The sequence below is a fragment of the Mytilus trossulus genome, chromosome 14, assembly GCF_036588685.1.
Source record: "Mytilus trossulus isolate FHL-02 chromosome 14, PNRI_Mtr1.1.1.hap1, whole genome shotgun sequence".
NCBI lineage: Eukaryota > Metazoa > Mollusca > Bivalvia > Mytilida > Mytilidae > Mytilus > Mytilus trossulus.
Genome location: NC_086386.1, coordinates 68136682 through 68155216, shown reverse-complemented (window position 1 = coordinate 68155216; position 18535 = coordinate 68136682). Strand labels below are relative to the sequence as shown.

Here is an 18535-nt window from a genome sequence, read left to right as displayed (position 1 = left end):
AACAGAACGACGGCCTTCATTTGTTTGATTCTTTAAAATGTTACCAAATATTTGACATTTCTATAAGTGGTTAACACATCTATACACACACACATACTCTACAAGAAGATATAAAAACAAAATGACCAACCATTGAATAAAATGACGCAAAACAAATTAAAGATAGTGAAAAGAGGGCCAAGATTGCACACTAATATGTTTAAATCTAAGTTTGCATGTAAAACAGCCAGATAACTAACTAACTTACCCTTTTCGCCCTCAAAGGATCTAATTTCTGCTCCTCGCACCTTGGCGTTTGTTTTTGGGTTTCTAAATCTGGACTGACTTTTGTAATATCGCTTTCTGTATCTGTATCAATTGAATGTGAAATAGAAGACTTTGAATCCATGATCGCAAGTGTAGTTTCCCCCTTCAAGTGCATTTTGACTTCGGAACGTTTTGAAACTTGGTTTGGAACCTTTTGAGATCGTGTACGTCGGACCCTCATTGGACGTGCAAATATGGGTTTCGTATAAGGAACAGGTTCAGCTCCCAGCATCATTTTGCCAATTTGAATTGTTTAAAATTCCCTTTCATACGCAATATCATCATTCTTTACCATACCTCTGTCTCCTCAGTTTAGAAAATTCCATCACGAAGAAAATATATAATCAATAATCCGAGAAAAAGTGACACTGAGACAAATGAAAGGCGATACTCGAAAGTATACACATTAACACCTCAATCCTAAGATGTTACAGATTTACCTGTCGTCTGCTATGAAACGGAAATATTAATCTCGTAGAAATATCGCTTTCACGTGATCGATGGTAACAAACAAACACGAACTCAGGTAAACATCTGAGATAGTAAAGATTTTTCAATGAGCTTTAAAACTGATTTAGTAGCGACTATTTCAATTTGAAAATGTTTTCCTTTGTGAATTATGAATAATGTTTTAATTTATTTCCTCGTTATCAGACTTTTCCATAAATGTTTACTTCACACAATTTTGAATGGATGACTTAAGATTTAAATAGAAGAAATTTAGTACTTTAACTTTCTGACGAACTAGATAAAACCATAAATAGAATATAGCATTCGTCGATGACTTTACTTGTTGCAACCAACAACTCAGTGATTTAAAATATGAGTGATAAAGCAGAACGATATGCTTTATATATTACCATAAACACCATCGCACATGACTGTATGGACAATTTTACGTCGTTTTGACAAAATGTAAGCCTTTTCAATCAATCAATATATACATACTTATTTACGACTTAAAAGTTTCCCTGCGGAATCTAGTGATAAAAGGACTCAGTTTTAATCTAATATAATGTAAAAATATGACTGTAAAAGCAAACAGAACCGGTTATCTATTTTAAAAAGTGAATGTTAACAAATGCTTACAGTCTTGCCTGAAATAATGATCGACAGCAAAATGATGCTGACAATGGACCTTTAAACATATCTAACTCAACTAGGTCTTTTAACCCAATCGTAGCTTATTGACTCAATACGCGGGCTTCTTGAGTCCCCTTTGGCTTAGAACTTTACATAACCCGAATAAAGACTGGATCAATATTGGTTATGTGTAAAATTGTAACCTGCAGATTTTGGGACTTTAATCTGGTTCGTATTATTGAAAATATCAGAGAGAACATGGAAGAATAACGGTACATTTCAAGAAAGAAATAACAAACTTGCATGTAGAATCAAAATTACCACAGCAAAAGAAATATTAAGAAAGATAGAAAGACAACCTTATGTCTCGCCTCACATAGAAATCTGACTGCAGAAAAATTAAGAAAGCATCACTAGAACTACTGTTACTATTTTTTTTTTAACAATTTTATTAGCATGTAAAGAAAAATGCCAAATACCCAATACACATATACTCAAAATGAATGATGATAAGACAATTAAATACTTCGACATCAGAACCAAGTTTTGACATTGAGATATAAAAAGTAATTTAAAAAGCATAAAACAGAAAAGAGATAAGGTTTTGAACATGTTGCAACAAAGGAGGTTAAAAGACAGCCATACAGTCCATGTCATGTTCTTCTTAAAACTAGGAGTCTGACACCATTCATAAAAAAGGAAAAAAGATAACACGGACACTGCTATAGCTATAGAGGAATAAATACATCAAAGACATTTGACAAAGTATACTCAAAACTATAGTTGATACATAGTTGACACCATATAAACAGTCTACAAATAGCATCAACTAAAGAAGATCATTATTTACTTATATGTATGCAGAATTTATGATATCAGAAGCAATTGAAGAAGAAAGTAATAAACCGAAGATACTAGTAACCTCGGTGTAGACCAAGCATTTTACAAACTGAACCATGCAATACTCTTCAATAAGCTGTACGAAACTGTAGATACTTCTAAGAAACCTATATAGAGACGTATTAATATAAAATGGTAAGGAACATATATATGGGAGAGATTTATTTCCTGCGGGGAATGCAACAGGGTTCAAGATTATAAACTATCCTCTGCAAATATCAAAGCAATGTGATACTGGATAGGTATTGTAAAAAGTGGTGTTATAGCATGAACAATACCCAGCACATATACATGTGTAAATGATACTGGTGTTATAGCATGAACAAGACCCAGCACCTACACATGTGTGAATGATACTGATGGATAGGTATTGTAAAAAGTGGTGTTATAGCATGAACAAGACCCAGCACCTATACAGGTGTGAATGATACTGATGGATAGGTATTGTAAAAAGTGGTGTTATAGCATGAACAAGACTCAGCACCTATACATGTGCGAATGATACTGATGGATAGGTATTGTAAAAAGTGGTGTTATAGCATGAACAAGACTCAGCACCTATACATGTGTGAATGATACTGATGGATAGGTATTGTAAAAAGTGGTGTTATAGCATGAACAAGACCCAGCACCTATACATGTGTGAATGATACTGATGGATAGGTATTGTAAAAAGTGGTGTTGTAGCATGAACAAGACTCAGCACCTATACATGTGTGAATGATACAGATGGATAGGTATTGTAAAAAGTGGTGTTATAGTATGAACAAGACCCAGCACCTATACATGTGTGAATGATACTGATGTACAGGCAAATGACAAGATTAACAAAGAGCTCTGGATAAATTATTACAACACACGAAAAGGGTGTTATGAAAATCAACTTATTAAATAGATATGAAGCTGTATATCACAACGCCATAGGCCTTAGAATAGAATGTAACAGAATTAACATTTGAAGAAAATGTAGCTACATAGCTGGCCGTTTGCAAAGCATATATACTCTTTATTGAGAACATATGCAGTACCAAGATGCACACACACATATATATACATAAACAAGTCTTAATTGAAAACAACATTCAAACCTACGATTGCGTTTGATATAAACAGTAATTTTTATACGTGTGCATGTAACAATTTTAGTAGTAGAGGGGTCTAAATATAGCACAAACAACTGATGTTTTTAAACCTTGTTGACTACCATTAACGATTGCCAATTAAATTGATCACAAGGTGTAACAAAATGGATCGTAATTTAATAACAAATAGAAAGAAAAAAAATTGCGGCAAAGATGGTAAACCGCAACATGTGGTGCTTAATTTTTTACACCATATCCAGATTTCGACAATTAATGTCTCTTCTGTGTTGTTAGGAATCGAAAAGTATTGGAAGGCCATTTAATTTACCTCAATTTAGATTAGACTCATTAGAATTTTAAAGAGTCAAAATAGGATGGACGGATTATATAAACCGGAGGGAATCTTTATGGACTAGAATGACAAAGAATTGTTAGTACTGATAGGAAGGAAAGAACTCAGACAAATACAAATAACACTCTAGTAGAGCAAAACAAGTTAAAATTATAACCCTGGAGAAAAAATTCTTACCTTTTTAATGAACATTGCAAGAATCACCGGAACCATGGAGTTGGAAATTCAGCACACACACATAGTTTATATTGCTGACCATAGAGGAGATCACTTTATTAGTTAATATACGGAAAATTCTTTACAAGTAGTACCTTATGTCATGTAAAAATTACTTAGAAAATCCAATAAGAAAATCAAACGGAAAATTACAATGAGTACAGTACAAAAGAGTCAAAGGTACGTCCAAGTTTAACCAGTAACACTTTGATTTTTTTTGATAATTTTACCATTCTAGAAGATAGTTGTTATTGTTGACTTTTTGTACTAATAGCTCTATATTAAAAGACAGTTTCCCTTATTTAATCTGTAAAATTAAAAATATATGAGTGGATGCATACATGTCAATATATTCAACCTATCTACTTAAATGCATACCCTACATGCATTTAATTCATTTTTTCGCAATTTAACTGTTTAGCACCTCTAAATAATAATCTTGATGTGCTTGTGTATTATGCACAATTTTGAAGCATTATGGACATTCTTACTTTTCATTATAATTACTGAGAAAAGCTACTATAAATGTACATACATGTAGGACGTTCTCATTGCCAATTTCTATTTTTACTTCCATGTTTAATAGCCTAGCTTCGACATTTCCCATGATAAGGGTAGTGCTCCATTATTTACGGAGGAAAATACAGATAACTACATGTAAATAAAAAATTTCGGCTCGGTAAGGAAAGAACATACCAGAAAGTAGTACATATTTAAACAAAATAGTTCCTACGCATAGCTGTAAACTTTTAATTGTGTATAATATTTTGCCATTTTTTGTTGTTGAATTAAAGCTTACAGATTTGCGATCACTGTATCACCTGTGTTGAAAAATGCATTTGAATAATGAAAAATAGCTTATTTTCTAGAAGGGTAAAATTGTCCTGCTGTTCCGAAAAGCACTATGTGATTGAACAGCCAATATTTCCGGGAACCAGTTTTTCAGTCAGGGATATAAAAGCCAGAAAAAGCTACTTTTCCCGCTTCTCTCAACTGAGAGAAATAAGTGTGCATCATAACGAATTGGAGTGTTATTTGCCAAAAAAATTGATACTGGGAGTTATGCATCTAAGATGGACAAGGCTATATGCGAGATATCATTGAAGACAATTCGAAGAGTCAAAGGTATAAAGAGTAAAATAGGAACACCAGCGTCTAAGGGCTTGTGGCGCAACGGATAACGCGTCTGACTACGGATCAGAAGATTCCAGGTTCGAATCCTGGCAAGCTCGGATAGTTTTTTGTCAATCCTTTTTAACACACCCTCTTGAAACACGTATATAGTCTATATATAGTGGACAGTTAGAAGTCACATTTAAAAGAAATATCTGAACTGATTATAGAGCATCCAAACGTCAGAAACAGTTTGAACTCATTGATGGGGTTTTGGTGGAATCTTTTATTAGCACATATATATATGTTGTGGCTGCATGCCAACCTTTACATTCAACATGTTAGAAGGATATAACAAAAATAAATGTCCTCCCCGGCGGGGAATCGAACCCCGGTCTCCCGCGTGACAGGCGGGGATACTTTTTTTTTTTTTTATCTTTATTATATTCACAATCTATATATACATATCACAGTTTACAATTTCAATTACACATAAATGAAAACATTGTAAATATTTATTGTCCTTTCTCTGAAATGGAAAATATTCTAAGTATTATACAATCTATATATTTTCTTATTTTATTTCACCCTGAAATGGCTTTCTGGTCATTAACTTGCTTAAACTTTACTCTTCTTCTTTCTTTTCTTCTTTTTTTTTTTAACCTTTTCTCAGTTTTAAATAAAATGATAAAAACAACAGTTCAACTATTACAAGGAGAAAAACAATCGGAAATGTTAATAAATACGCAAATGATCTATTTTAATTAATGTTGGTTGTTTTAAAAAAACGGTTGGTTTCCAGACCAGAATTTGGTACACCACAAAAATTATTTTAGAATTATTTAGCATATTCAACATCTAATATCCCCCTCCCTAATAACAGTTTATTCATCAAAACACCACAAACAAAGTCTGTGCATCTCTGCATATCTTTCAATCTTTGGAATAGCACGAACATAACACTTAATTTCATCATTGTCCGATTTTCTAATGTCTCTAAATTTGTAGACGGAAGCCATTGCGTTTCCATATTCGATTTTGTCAGTTTCTATATTTACATGACGAAATTCACCGCGCTTCCCTAATGTCCATATAACTACCATTTCTCTCTTTTTTAATTTTCCTATCAAACAACTTCCGTCTGATCGTTGGCTGTATACAATTTTCTGAAAATGACTATCTGTACACGGACTCTTCCCTGTAACTATTAACTTCGGAGCGATAGTTTTTATTTTGTCTATTTCTTTATTTTCTTTTTCTTTATTAACATCTGTGTGTAAATTAAACGTCAGAAACAGTTTGAACTCATTGATGGGGTTTTGGTGGAATCTTTTATTAGCACATATATATATGTTGTGGCTGCATGCCAACCTTTACATTCAACATGTTAGAAGGATATAACAAAAATAAATGTCCTCCCCGGCGGGGAATCGAACCCCGGTCTCCCGCGTGACAGGCGGGGATACTAACCACTATACTACCGAGGACTTGAAGGTGAGAGCACAAATTTTAACAGATAAAGCTAAACTTTAGAAATTACCAACACAAAAGCCAGAAAAAGCTACTTTTCCCGCTTCTCTCAACTGAGAGAAATAAGTGTGCATCATAACGAATTGGAGTGTTATTTGCCAAAAAAATTGATACTGGGAGTTATGCATCTAAGATGGACAAGGCTATATGCGAGATATCATTGAAGACAATTCGAAGAGTCAAAGGTATAAAGAGTAAAATAGGAACACCAGCGTCTAAGGGCTTGTGGCGCAACGGATAACGCGTCTGACTACGGATCAGAAGATTCCAGGTTCGAATCCTGGCAAGCTCGGATAGTTTTTTGTCAATCCTTTTTAACACACCCTCTTGAAACACGTATATAGTCTATATATAGTGGACAGTTAGAAGTCACATTTAAAAGAAATATCTGAACTGATTATAGAGCATCCAAACGTCAGAAACAGTTTGAACTCATTGATGGGGTTTTGGTGGAATCTTTTATTAGCACATATATATATGTTGTGGCTGCATGCCAACCTTTACATTCAACATGTTAGAAGGATATAACAAAAATAAATGTCCTCCCCGGCGGGGAATCGAACCCCGGTCTCCCGCGTGACAGGCGGGGATACTTTTTTTTTTTTTTATCTTTATTATATTCACAATCTATATATACATATCACAGTTTACAATTTCAATTACACATAAATGAAAACATTGTAAATATTTATTGTCCTTTCTCTGAAATGGAAAATATTCTAAGTATTATACAATCTATATATTTTCTTATTTTATTTCACCCTGAAATGGCTTTCTGGTCATTAACTTGCTTAAACTTTACTCTTCTTCTTTCTTTTCTTCTTTTTTTTTTTAACCTTTTCTCAGTTTTAAATAAAATGATAAAAACAACAGTTCAACTATTACAAGGAGAAAAACAATCGGAAATGTTAATAAATACGCAAATGATCTATTTTAATTAATGTTGGTTGTTTTAAAAAAACGGTTGGTTTCCAGACCAGAATTTGGTACACCACAAAAATTATTTTAGAATTATTTAGCATATTCAACATCTAATATCCCCCTCCCTAATAACAGTTTATTCATCAAAACACCACAAACAAAGTCTGTGCATCTCTGCATATCTTTCAATCTTTGGAATAGCACGAACATAACACTTAATTTCATCATTGTCCGATTTTCTAATGTCTCTAAATTTGTAGACGGAAGCCATTGCGTTTCCATATTCGATTTTGTCAGTTTCTATATTTACATGACGAAATTCACCGCGCTTCCCTAATGTCCATATAACTACCATTTCTCTCTTTTTTAATTTTCCTATCAAACAACTTCCGTCTGATCGTTGGCTGTATACAATTTTCTGAAAATGACTATCTGTACACGGACTCTTCCCTGTAACTATTAACTTCGGAGCGATAGTTTTTATTTTGTCTATTTCTTTATTTTCTTTTTCTTTATTAACATCTGTGTGTAAATTAAACGTCAGAAACAGTTTGAACTCATTGATGGGGTTTTGGTGGAATCTTTTATTAGCACATATATATATGTTGTGGCTGCATGCCAACCTTTACATTCAACATGTTAGAAGGATATAACAAAAATAAATGTCCTCCCCGGCGGGGAATCGAACCCCGGTCTCCCGCGTGACAGGCGGGGATACTAACCACTATACTACCGAGGACTTGAAGGTGAGAGCACAAATTTTAACAGATAAAGCTAAACTTTAGAAATTACCAACACAAAAGCCAGAAAAAGCTACTTTTCCCGCTTCTCTCAACTGAGAGAAATAAGTGTGCATCATAACGAATTGGAGTGTTATTTGCCAAAAAAATTGATACTGGGAGTTATGCATCTAAGATGGACAAGGCTATATGCGAGATATCATTGAAGACAATTCGAAGAGTCAAAGGTATAAAGAGTAAAATAGGAACACCAGCGTCTAAGGGCTTGTGGCGCAACGGATAACGCGTCTGACTACGGATCAGAAGATTCCAGGTTCGAATCCTGGCAAGCTCGGATAGTTTTTTGTCAATCCTTTTTAACACACCCTCTTGAAACACGTATATAGTCTATATATAGTGGACAGTTAGAAGTCACATTTAAAAGAAATATCTGAACTGATTATAGAGCATCCAAACGTCAGAAACAGTTTGAACTCATTGATGGGGTTTTGGTGGAATCTTTTATTAGCACATATATATATGTTGTGGCTGCATGCCAACCTTTACATTCAACATGTTAGAAGGATATAACAAAAATAAATGTCCTCCCCGGCGGGGAATCGAACCCCGGTCTCCCGCGTGACAGGCGGGGATACTTTTTTTTTTTTTTATCTTTATTATATTCACAATCTATATATACATATCACAGTTTACAATTTCAATTACACATAAATGAAAACATTGTAAATATTTATTGTCCTTTCTCTGAAATGGAAAATATTCTAAGTATTATACAATCTATATATTTTCTTATTTTATTTCACCCTGAAATGGCTTTCTGGTCATTAACTTGCTTAAACTTTACTCTTCTTCTTTCTTTTCTTCTTTTTTTTTTTAACCTTTTCTCAGTTTTAAATAAAATGATAAAAACAACAGTTCAACTATTACAAGGAGAAAAACAATCGGAAATGTTAATAAATACGCAAATGATCTATTTTAATTAATGTTGGTTGTTTTAAAAAAACGGTTGGTTTCCAGACCAGAATTTGGTACACCACAAAAATTATTTTAGAATTATTTAGCATATTCAACATCTAATATCCCCCTCCCTAATAACAGTTTATTCATCAAAACACCACAAACAAAGTCTGTGCATCTCTGCATATCTTTCAATCTTTGGAATAGCACGAACATAACACTTAATTTCATCATTGTCCGATTTTCTAATGTCTCTAAATTTGTAGACGGAAGCCATTGCGTTTCCATATTCGATTTTGTCAGTTTCTATATTTACATGACGAAATTCACCGCGCTTCCCTAATGTCCATATAACTACCATTTCTCTCTTTTTTAATTTTCCTATCAAACAACTTCCGTCTGATCGTTGGCTGTATACAATTTTCTGAAAATGACTATCTGTACACGGACTCTTCCCTGTAACTATTAACTTCGGAGCGATAGTTTTTATTTTGTCTATTTCTTTATTTTCTTTTTCTTTATTAACATCTGTGTGTAAATTAAACGTCAGAAACAGTTTGAACTCATTGATGGGGTTTTGGTGGAATCTTTTATTAGCACATATATATATGTTGTGGCTGCATGCCAACCTTTACATTCAACATGTTAGAAGGATATAACAAAAATAAATGTCCTCCCCGGCGGGGAATCGAACCCCGGTCTCCCGCGTGACAGGCGGGGATACTAACCACTATACTACCGAGGACTTGAAGGTGAGAGCACAAATTTTAACAGATAAAGCTAAACTTTAGAAATTACCAACACAAAAGCCAGAAAAAGCTACTTTTCCCGCTTCTCTCAACTGAGAGAAATAAGTGTGCATCATAACGAATTGGAGTGTTATTTGCCAAAAAAATTGATACTGGGAGTTATGCATCTAAGATGGACAAGGCTATATGCGAGATATCATTGAAGACAATTCGAAGAGTCAAAGGTATAAAGAGTAAAATAGGAACACCAGCGTCTAAGGGCTTGTGGCGCAACGGATAACGCGTCTGACTACGGATCAGAAGATTCCAGGTTCGAATCCTGGCAAGCTCGGATAGTTTTTTGTCAATCCTTTTTAACACACCCTCTTGAAACACGTATATAGTCTATATATAGTGGACAGTTAGAAGTCACATTTAAAAGAAATATCTGAACTGATTATAGAGCATCCAAACGTCAGAAACAGTTTGAACTCATTGATGGGGTTTTGGTGGAATCTTTTATTAGCACATATATATATGTTGTGGCTGCATGCCAACCTTTACATTCAACATGTTAGAAGGATATAACAAAAATAAATGTCCTCCCCGGCGGGGAATCGAACCCCGGTCTCCCGCGTGACAGGCGGGGATACTTTTTTTTTTTTTTATCTTTATTATATTCACAATCTATATATACATATCACAGTTTACAATTTCAATTACACATAAATGAAAACATTGTAAATATTTATTGTCCTTTCTCTGAAATGGAAAATATTCTAAGTATTATACAATCTATATATTTTCTTATTTTATTTCACCCTGAAATGGCTTTCTGGTCATTAACTTGCTTAAACTTTACTCTTCTTCTTTCTTTTCTTCTTTTTTTTTTTAACCTTTTCTCAGTTTTAAATAAAATGATAAAAACAACAGTTCAACTATTACAAGGAGAAAAACAATCGGAAATGTTAATAAATACGCAAATGATCTATTTTAATTAATGTTGGTTGTTTTAAAAAAACGGTTGGTTTCCAGACCAGAATTTGGTACACCACAAAAATTATTTTAGAATTATTTAGCATATTCAACATCTAATATCCCCCTCCCTAATAACAGTTTATTCATCAAAACACCACAAACAAAGTCTGTGCATCTCTGCATATCTTTCAATCTTTGGAATAGCACGAACATAACACTTAATTTCATCATTGTCCGATTTTCTAATGTCTCTAAATTTGTAGACGGAAGCCATTGCGTTTCCATATTCGATTTTGTCAGTTTCTATATTTACATGACGAAATTCACCGCGCTTCCCTAATGTCCATATAACTACCATTTCTCTCTTTTTTAATTTTCCTATCAAACAACTTCCGTCTGATCGTTGGCTGTATACAATTTTCTGAAAATGACTATCTGTACACGGACTCTTCCCTGTAACTATTAACTTCGGAGCGATAGTTTTTATTTTGTCTATTTCTTTATTTTCTTTTTCTTTATTAACATCTGTGTGTAAATTAAACGTCAGAAACAGTTTGAACTCATTGATGGGGTTTTGGTGGAATCTTTTATTAGCACATATATATATGTTGTGGCTGCATGCCAACCTTTACATTCAACATGTTAGAAGGATATAACAAAAATAAATGTCCTCCCCGGCGGGGAATCGAACCCCGGTCTCCCGCGTGACAGGCGGGGATACTAACCACTATACTACCGAGGACTTGAAGGTGAGAGCACAAATTTTAACAGATAAAGCTAAACTTTAGAAATTACCAACACAAAAGCCAGAAAAAGCTACTTTTCCCGCTTCTCTCAACTGAGAGAAATAAGTGTGCATCATAACGAATTGGAGTGTTATTTGCCAAAAAAATTGATACTGGGAGTTATGCATCTAAGATGGACAAGGCTATATGCGAGATATCATTGAAGACAATTCGAAGAGTCAAAGGTATAAAGAGTAAAATAGGAACACCAGCGTCTAAGGGCTTGTGGCGCAACGGATAACGCGTCTGACTACGGATCAGAAGATTCCAGGTTCGAATCCTGGCAAGCTCGGATAGTTTTTTGTCAATCCTTTTTAACACACCCTCTTGAAACACGTATATAGTCTATATATAGTGGACAGTTAGAAGTCACATTTAAAAGAAATATCTGAACTGATTATAGAGCATCCAAACGTCAGAAACAGTTTGAACTCATTGATGGGGTTTTGGTGGAATCTTTTATTAGCACATATATATATGTTGTGGCTGCATGCCAACCTTTACATTCAACATGTTAGAAGGATATAACAAAAATAAATGTCCTCCCCGGCGGGGAATCGAACCCCGGTCTCCCGCGTGACAGGCGGGGATACTTTTTTTTTTTTTTATCTTTATTATATTCACAATCTATATATACATATCACAGTTTACAATTTCAATTACACATAAATGAAAACATTGTAAATATTTATTGTCCTTTCTCTGAAATGGAAAATATTCTAAGTATTATACAATCTATATATTTTCTTATTTTATTTCACCCTGAAATGGCTTTCTGGTCATTAACTTGCTTAAACTTTACTCTTCTTCTTTCTTTTCTTCTTTTTTTTTTTAACCTTTTCTCAGTTTTAAATAAAATGATAAAAACAACAGTTCAACTATTACAAGGAGAAAAACAATCGGAAATGTTAATAAATACGCAAATGATCTATTTTAATTAATGTTGGTTGTTTTAAAAAAACGGTTGGTTTCCAGACCAGAATTTGGTACACCACAAAAATTATTTTAGAATTATTTAGCATATTCAACATCTAATATCCCCCTCCCTAATAACAGTTTATTCATCAAAACACCACAAACAAAGTCTGTGCATCTCTGCATATCTTTCAATCTTTGGAATAGCACGAACATAACACTTAATTTCATCATTGTCCGATTTTCTAATGTCTCTAAATTTGTAGACGGAAGCCATTGCGTTTCCATATTCGATTTTGTCAGTTTCTATATTTACATGACGAAATTCACCGCGCTTCCCTAATGTCCATATAACTACCATTTCTCTCTTTTTTAATTTTCCTATCAAACAACTTCCGTCTGATCGTTGGCTGTATACAATTTTCTGAAAATGACTATCTGTACACGGACTCTTCCCTGTAACTATTAACTTCGGAGCGATAGTTTTTATTTTGTCTATTTCTTTATTTTCTTTTTCTTTATTAACATCTGTGTGTAAATTAAACGTCAGAAACAGTTTGAACTCATTGATGGGGTTTTGGTGGAATCTTTTATTAGCACATATATATATGTTGTGGCTGCATGCCAACCTTTACATTCAACATGTTAGAAGGATATAACAAAAATAAATGTCCTCCCCGGCGGGGAATCGAACCCCGGTCTCCCGCGTGACAGGCGGGGATACTAACCACTATACTACCGAGGACTTGAAGGTGAGAGCACAAATTTTAACAGATAAAGCTAAACTTTAGAAATTACCAACACAAAAGCCAGAAAAAGCTACTTTTCCCGCTTCTCTCAACTGAGAGAAATAAGTGTGCATCATAACGAATTGGAGTGTTATTTGCCAAAAAAATTGATACTGGGAGTTATGCATCTAAGATGGACAAGGCTATATGCGAGATATCATTGAAGACAATTCGAAGAGTCAAAGGTATAAAGAGTAAAATAGGAACACCAGCGTCTAAGGGCTTGTGGCGCAACGGATAACGCGTCTGACTACGGATCAGAAGATTCCAGGTTCGAATCCTGGCAAGCTCGGATAGTTTTTTGTCAATCCTTTTTAACACACCCTCTTGAAACACGTATATAGTCTATATATAGTGGACAGTTAGAAGTCACATTTAAAAGAAATATCTGAACTGATTATAGAGCATCCAAACGTCAGAAACAGTTTGAACTCATTGATGGGGTTTTGGTGGAATCTTTTATTAGCACATATATATATGTTGTGGCTGCATGCCAACCTTTACATTCAACATGTTAGAAGGATATAACAAAAATAAATGTCCTCCCCGGCGGGGAATCGAACCCCGGTCTCCCGCGTGACAGGCGGGGATACTTTTTTTTTTTTTTATCTTTATTATATTCACAATCTATATATACATATCACAGTTTACAATTTCAATTACACATAAATGAAAACATTGTAAATATTTATTGTCCTTTCTCTGAAATGGAAAATATTCTAAGTATTATACAATCTATATATTTTCTTATTTTATTTCACCCTGAAATGGCTTTCTGGTCATTAACTTGCTTAAACTTTACTCTTCTTCTTTCTTTTCTTCTTTTTTTTTTTAACCTTTTCTCAGTTTTAAATAAAATGATAAAAACAACAGTTCAACTATTACAAGGAGAAAAACAATCGGAAATGTTAATAAATACGCAAATGATCTATTTTAATTAATGTTGGTTGTTTTAAAAAAACGGTTGGTTTCCAGACCAGAATTTGGTACACCACAAAAATTATTTTAGAATTATTTAGCATATTCAACATCTAATATCCCCCTCCCTAATAACAGTTTATTCATCAAAACACCACAAACAAAGTCTGTGCATCTCTGCATATCTTTCAATCTTTGGAATAGCACGAACATAACACTTAATTTCATCATTGTCCGATTTTCTAATGTCTCTAAATTTGTAGACGGAAGCCATTGCGTTTCCATATTCGATTTTGTCAGTTTCTATATTTACATGACGAAATTCACCGCGCTTCCCTAATGTCCATATAACTACCATTTCTCTCTTTTTTAATTTTCCTATCAAACAACTTCCGTCTGATCGTTGGCTGTATACAATTTTCTGAAAATGACTATCTGTACACGGACTCTTCCCTGTAACTATTAACTTCGGAGCGATAGTTTTTATTTTGTCTATTTCTTTATTTTCTTTTTCTTTATTAACATCTGTGTGTAAATTAAACGTCAGAAACAGTTTGAACTCATTGATGGGGTTTTGGTGGAATCTTTTATTAGCACATATATATATGTTGTGGCTGCATGCCAACCTTTACATTCAACATGTTAGAAGGATATAACAAAAATAAATGTCCTCCCCGGCGGGGAATCGAACCCCGGTCTCCCGCGTGACAGGCGGGGATACTAACCACTATACTACCGAGGACTTGAAGGTGAGAGCACAAATTTTAACAGATAAAGCTAAACTTTAGAAATTACCAACACAAAAGCCAGAAAAAGCTACTTTTCCCGCTTCTCTCAACTGAGAGAAATAAGTGTGCATCATAACGAATTGGAGTGTTATTTGCCAAAAAAATTGATACTGGGAGTTATGCATCTAAGATGGACAAGGCTATATGCGAGATATCATTGAAGACAATTCGAAGAGTCAAAGGTATAAAGAGTAAAATAGGAACACCAGCGTCTAAGGGCTTGTGGCGCAACGGATAACGCGTCTGACTACGGATCAGAAGATTCCAGGTTCGAATCCTGGCAAGCTCGGATAGTTTTTTGTCAATCCTTTTTAACACACCCTCTTGAAACACGTATATAGTCTATATATAGTGGACAGTTAGAAGTCACATTTAAAAGAAATATCTGAACTGATTATAGAGCATCCAAACGTCAGAAACAGTTTGAACTCATTGATGGGGTTTTGGTGGAATCTTTTATTAGCACATATATATATGTTGTGGCTGCATGCCAACCTTTACATTCAACATGTTAGAAGGATATAACAAAAATAAATGTCCTCCCCGGCGGGGAATCGAACCCCGGTCTCCCGCGTGACAGGCGGGGATACTTTTTTTTTTTTTTATCTTTATTATATTCACAATCTATATATACATATCACAGTTTACAATTTCAATTACACATAAATGAAAACATTGTAAATATTTATTGTCCTTTCTCTGAAATGGAAAATATTCTAAGTATTATACAATCTATATATTTTCTTATTTTATTTCACCCTGAAATGGCTTTCTGGTCATTAACTTGCTTAAACTTTACTCTTCTTCTTTCTTTTCTTCTTTTTTTTTTTTAACCTTTTCTCAGTTTTAAATAAAATGATAAAAACAACAGTTCAACTATTACAAGGAGAAAAACAATCGGAAATGTTAATAAATACGCAAATGATCTATTTTAATTAATGTTGGTTGTTTTAAAAAAACGGTTGGTTTCCAGACCAGAATTTGGTACACCACAAAAATTATTTTAGAATTATTTAGCATATTCAACATCTAATATCCCCCTCCCTAATAACAGTTTATTCATCAAAACACCACAAACAAAGTCTGTGCATCTCTGCATATCTTTCAATCTTTGGAATAGCACGAACATAACACTTAATTTCATCATTGTCCGATTTTCTAATGTCTCTAAATTTGTAGACGGAAGCCATTGCGTTTCCATATTCGATTTTGTCAGTTTCTATATTTACATGACGAAATTCACCGCGCTTCCCTAATGTCCATATAACTACCATTTCTCTCTTTTTTAATTTTCCTATCAAACAACTTCCGTCTGATCGTTGGCTGTATACAATTTTCTGAAAATGACTATCTGTACACGGACTCTTCCCTGTAACTATTAACTTCGGAGCGATAGTTTTTATTTTGTCTATTTCTTTATTTTCTTTTTCTTTATTAACATCTGTGTGTAAATTAAACGTCAGAAACAGTTTGAACTCATTGATGGGGTTTTGGTGGAATCTTTTATTAGCACATATATATATGTTGTGGCTGCATGCCAACCTTTACATTCAACATGTTAGAAGGATATAACAAAAATAAATGTCCTCCCCGGCGGGGAATCGAACCCCGGTCTCCCGCGTGACAGGCGGGGATACTAACCACTATACTACCGAGGACTTGAAGGTGAGAGCACAAATTTTAACAGATAAAGCTAAACTTTAGAAATTACCAACACAAAAGCCAGAAAAAGCTACTTTTCCCGCTTCTCTCAACTGAGAGAAATAAGTGTGCATCATAACGAATTGGAGTGTTATTTGCCAAAAAAATTGATACTGGGAGTTATGCATCTAAGATGGACAAGGCTATATGCGAGATATCATTGAAGACAATTCGAAGAGTCAAAGGTATAAAGAGTAAAATAGGAACACCAGCGTCTAAGGGCTTGTGGCGCAACGGATAACGCGTCTGACTACGGATCAGAAGATTCCAGGTTCGAATCCTGGCAAGCTCGGATAGTTTTTTGTCAATCCTTTTTAACACACCCTCTTGAAACACGTATATAGTCTATATATAGTGGACAGTTAGAAGTCACATTTAAAAGAAATATCTGAACTGATTATAGAGCATCCAAACGTCAGAAACAGTTTGAACTCATTGATGGGGTTTTGGTGGAATCTTTTATTAGCACATATATATATGTTGTGGCTGCATGCCAACCTTTACATTCAACATGTTAGAAGGATATAACAAAAATAAATGTCCTCCCCGGCGGGGAATCGAACCCCGGTCTCCCGCGTCAGGCGGGGATACTTTTTTTTTTTTTTTATCTTTATTATATTCACAATCTATATATACATATCACAGTTTACAATTTCAATTACACATAATGAAAACATTGTAAATATTTATTGTCCTTTCTCTGAAATGGAAAATATTCTAAGTATTATACAATCTATATATTTTCTTATTTTATTTCACCCTGAAATGGCTTTCTGGTCATTAACTTGCTTAAACTTTACTCTTCTTCTTTCTTTTCTTCTTTTTTTTTTTAACCTTTTCTCAGTTTTAAATAAAATGATAAAAACAACAGTTCAACTATTACAAGGAGAAAAACAATCGGAAATGTTAATAAATACGCAAATGATCTATTTTAATTAATGTTGGTTGTTTTAAAAAAACGGTTGGTTTCCAGACCAGAATTTGGTACACCACAAAAATTATTTTAGAATTATTTAGCATATTCAACATCTAATATCCCCCTCCCTAATAACAGTTTATTCATCAAAACACCACAAACAAAGTCTGTGCATCTCTGCATATCTTTCAATCTTTGGAATAGCACGAACATAACACTTAATTTCATCATTGTCCGATTTTCTAATGTCTCTAAATTTGTAGACGGAAGCCATTGCGTTTCCATATTCGATTTTGTCAGTTTCTATATTTACATGACGAAATTCACCGCGCTTCCCTAATGTCCATATAACTACCATTTCTCTCTTTTTTAATTTTCCTATCAAACAACTTCCGTCTGATCGTTGGCTGTATACAATTTTCTGAAAATGACTATCTGTACACGGACTCTTCCCTGTAACTATTAACTTCGGAGCGATAGTTTTTATTTTGTCTATTTCTTTATTTTCTTTTTCTTTATTAACATCTGTGTGTAAATTAAACGTCAGAAACAGTTTGAACTCATTGATGGGGTTTTGGTGGAATCTTTTATTAGCACATATATATATGTTGTGGCTGCATGCCAACCTTTACATTCAACATGTTAGAAGGATATAACAAAAATAAATGTCCTCCCCCGGCGGGGAATCGAACCCCGGTCTCCCGCGTGACAGGCGGGGATACTAACCACTATACTACCGAGGACTTGAAGGTGAGAGCACAAATTTTAACAGATAAAGCTAAACTTTAGAAATTACCAACACAAAAGCCAGAAAAAGC

General features: G+C 34.1%; 1 protein-coding gene and 16 non-coding genes across 17 annotated transcripts in view; 8 read left to right on the top strand and 9 right to left on the bottom strand.

Moving 5' to 3' along the window:
- LOC134697178 (putative leucine-rich repeat-containing protein DDB_G0290503) overlaps positions 1 to 898 on the bottom strand; it is a 33915-nt gene extending 33017 nt beyond the window's left edge. Inside the window, exon 1 of the mRNA XM_063559263.1 lies at positions 248 to 898. Within this exon, the coding sequence (XP_063415333.1) occupies positions 248 to 541 (294 nt within the window). The 5' untranslated portion in view covers positions 542 to 898. The remainder of the gene's footprint in view (positions 1 to 247) is intronic.
- Positions 899 to 5098: 4200 nt separating this feature from the next.
- On the top strand, positions 5099 to 5171 carry Trnar-acg (transfer RNA arginine (anticodon ACG)). The gene has a single exon. It is a non-coding gene; the product is annotated as a tRNA-Arg (tRNA).
- A 1296-nt stretch (positions 5172 to 6467) lies between these two features.
- Trnad-guc (transfer RNA aspartic acid (anticodon GUC)) lies at positions 6468 to 6539 on the bottom strand. Its single transcript has one exon. It is a non-coding gene; the product is annotated as a tRNA-Asp (tRNA).
- A 262-nt stretch (positions 6540 to 6801) lies between these two features.
- On the top strand, positions 6802 to 6874 carry Trnar-acg (transfer RNA arginine (anticodon ACG)). The gene has a single exon. It is a non-coding gene; the product is annotated as a tRNA-Arg (tRNA).
- Positions 6875 to 8170: 1296 nt separating this feature from the next.
- On the bottom strand, positions 8171 to 8242 carry Trnad-guc (transfer RNA aspartic acid (anticodon GUC)). Its single transcript has one exon. It is a non-coding gene; the product is annotated as a tRNA-Asp (tRNA).
- A 262-nt stretch (positions 8243 to 8504) lies between these two features.
- Trnar-acg (transfer RNA arginine (anticodon ACG)) lies at positions 8505 to 8577 on the top strand. The gene has a single exon. It is a non-coding gene; the product is annotated as a tRNA-Arg (tRNA).
- A 1296-nt stretch (positions 8578 to 9873) lies between these two features.
- Trnad-guc (transfer RNA aspartic acid (anticodon GUC)) lies at positions 9874 to 9945 on the bottom strand. The gene has a single exon. It is a non-coding gene; the product is annotated as a tRNA-Asp (tRNA).
- A 262-nt stretch (positions 9946 to 10207) lies between these two features.
- Trnar-acg (transfer RNA arginine (anticodon ACG)) lies at positions 10208 to 10280 on the top strand. The gene has a single exon. It is a non-coding gene; the product is annotated as a tRNA-Arg (tRNA).
- Positions 10281 to 11576: 1296 nt separating this feature from the next.
- Trnad-guc (transfer RNA aspartic acid (anticodon GUC)) lies at positions 11577 to 11648 on the bottom strand. Its single transcript has one exon. It is a non-coding gene; the product is annotated as a tRNA-Asp (tRNA).
- Positions 11649 to 11910: 262 nt separating this feature from the next.
- On the top strand, positions 11911 to 11983 carry Trnar-acg (transfer RNA arginine (anticodon ACG)). The gene has a single exon. It is a non-coding gene; the product is annotated as a tRNA-Arg (tRNA).
- Positions 11984 to 13279: 1296 nt separating this feature from the next.
- Positions 13280 to 13351, bottom strand: Trnad-guc (transfer RNA aspartic acid (anticodon GUC)). The gene has a single exon. It is a non-coding gene; the product is annotated as a tRNA-Asp (tRNA).
- Positions 13352 to 13613: 262 nt separating this feature from the next.
- Positions 13614 to 13686, top strand: Trnar-acg (transfer RNA arginine (anticodon ACG)). The gene has a single exon. It is a non-coding gene; the product is annotated as a tRNA-Arg (tRNA).
- A 1296-nt stretch (positions 13687 to 14982) lies between these two features.
- Positions 14983 to 15054, bottom strand: Trnad-guc (transfer RNA aspartic acid (anticodon GUC)). Its single transcript has one exon. It is a non-coding gene; the product is annotated as a tRNA-Asp (tRNA).
- A 262-nt stretch (positions 15055 to 15316) lies between these two features.
- On the top strand, positions 15317 to 15389 carry Trnar-acg (transfer RNA arginine (anticodon ACG)). Its single transcript has one exon. It is a non-coding gene; the product is annotated as a tRNA-Arg (tRNA).
- A 1297-nt stretch (positions 15390 to 16686) lies between these two features.
- On the bottom strand, positions 16687 to 16758 carry Trnad-guc (transfer RNA aspartic acid (anticodon GUC)). Its single transcript has one exon. It is a non-coding gene; the product is annotated as a tRNA-Asp (tRNA).
- A 262-nt stretch (positions 16759 to 17020) lies between these two features.
- On the top strand, positions 17021 to 17093 carry Trnar-acg (transfer RNA arginine (anticodon ACG)). The gene has a single exon. It is a non-coding gene; the product is annotated as a tRNA-Arg (tRNA).
- Positions 17094 to 18388: 1295 nt separating this feature from the next.
- Trnad-guc (transfer RNA aspartic acid (anticodon GUC)) lies at positions 18389 to 18460 on the bottom strand. The gene has a single exon. It is a non-coding gene; the product is annotated as a tRNA-Asp (tRNA).
- Positions 18461 to 18535: the final 75 nt, after the last annotated feature.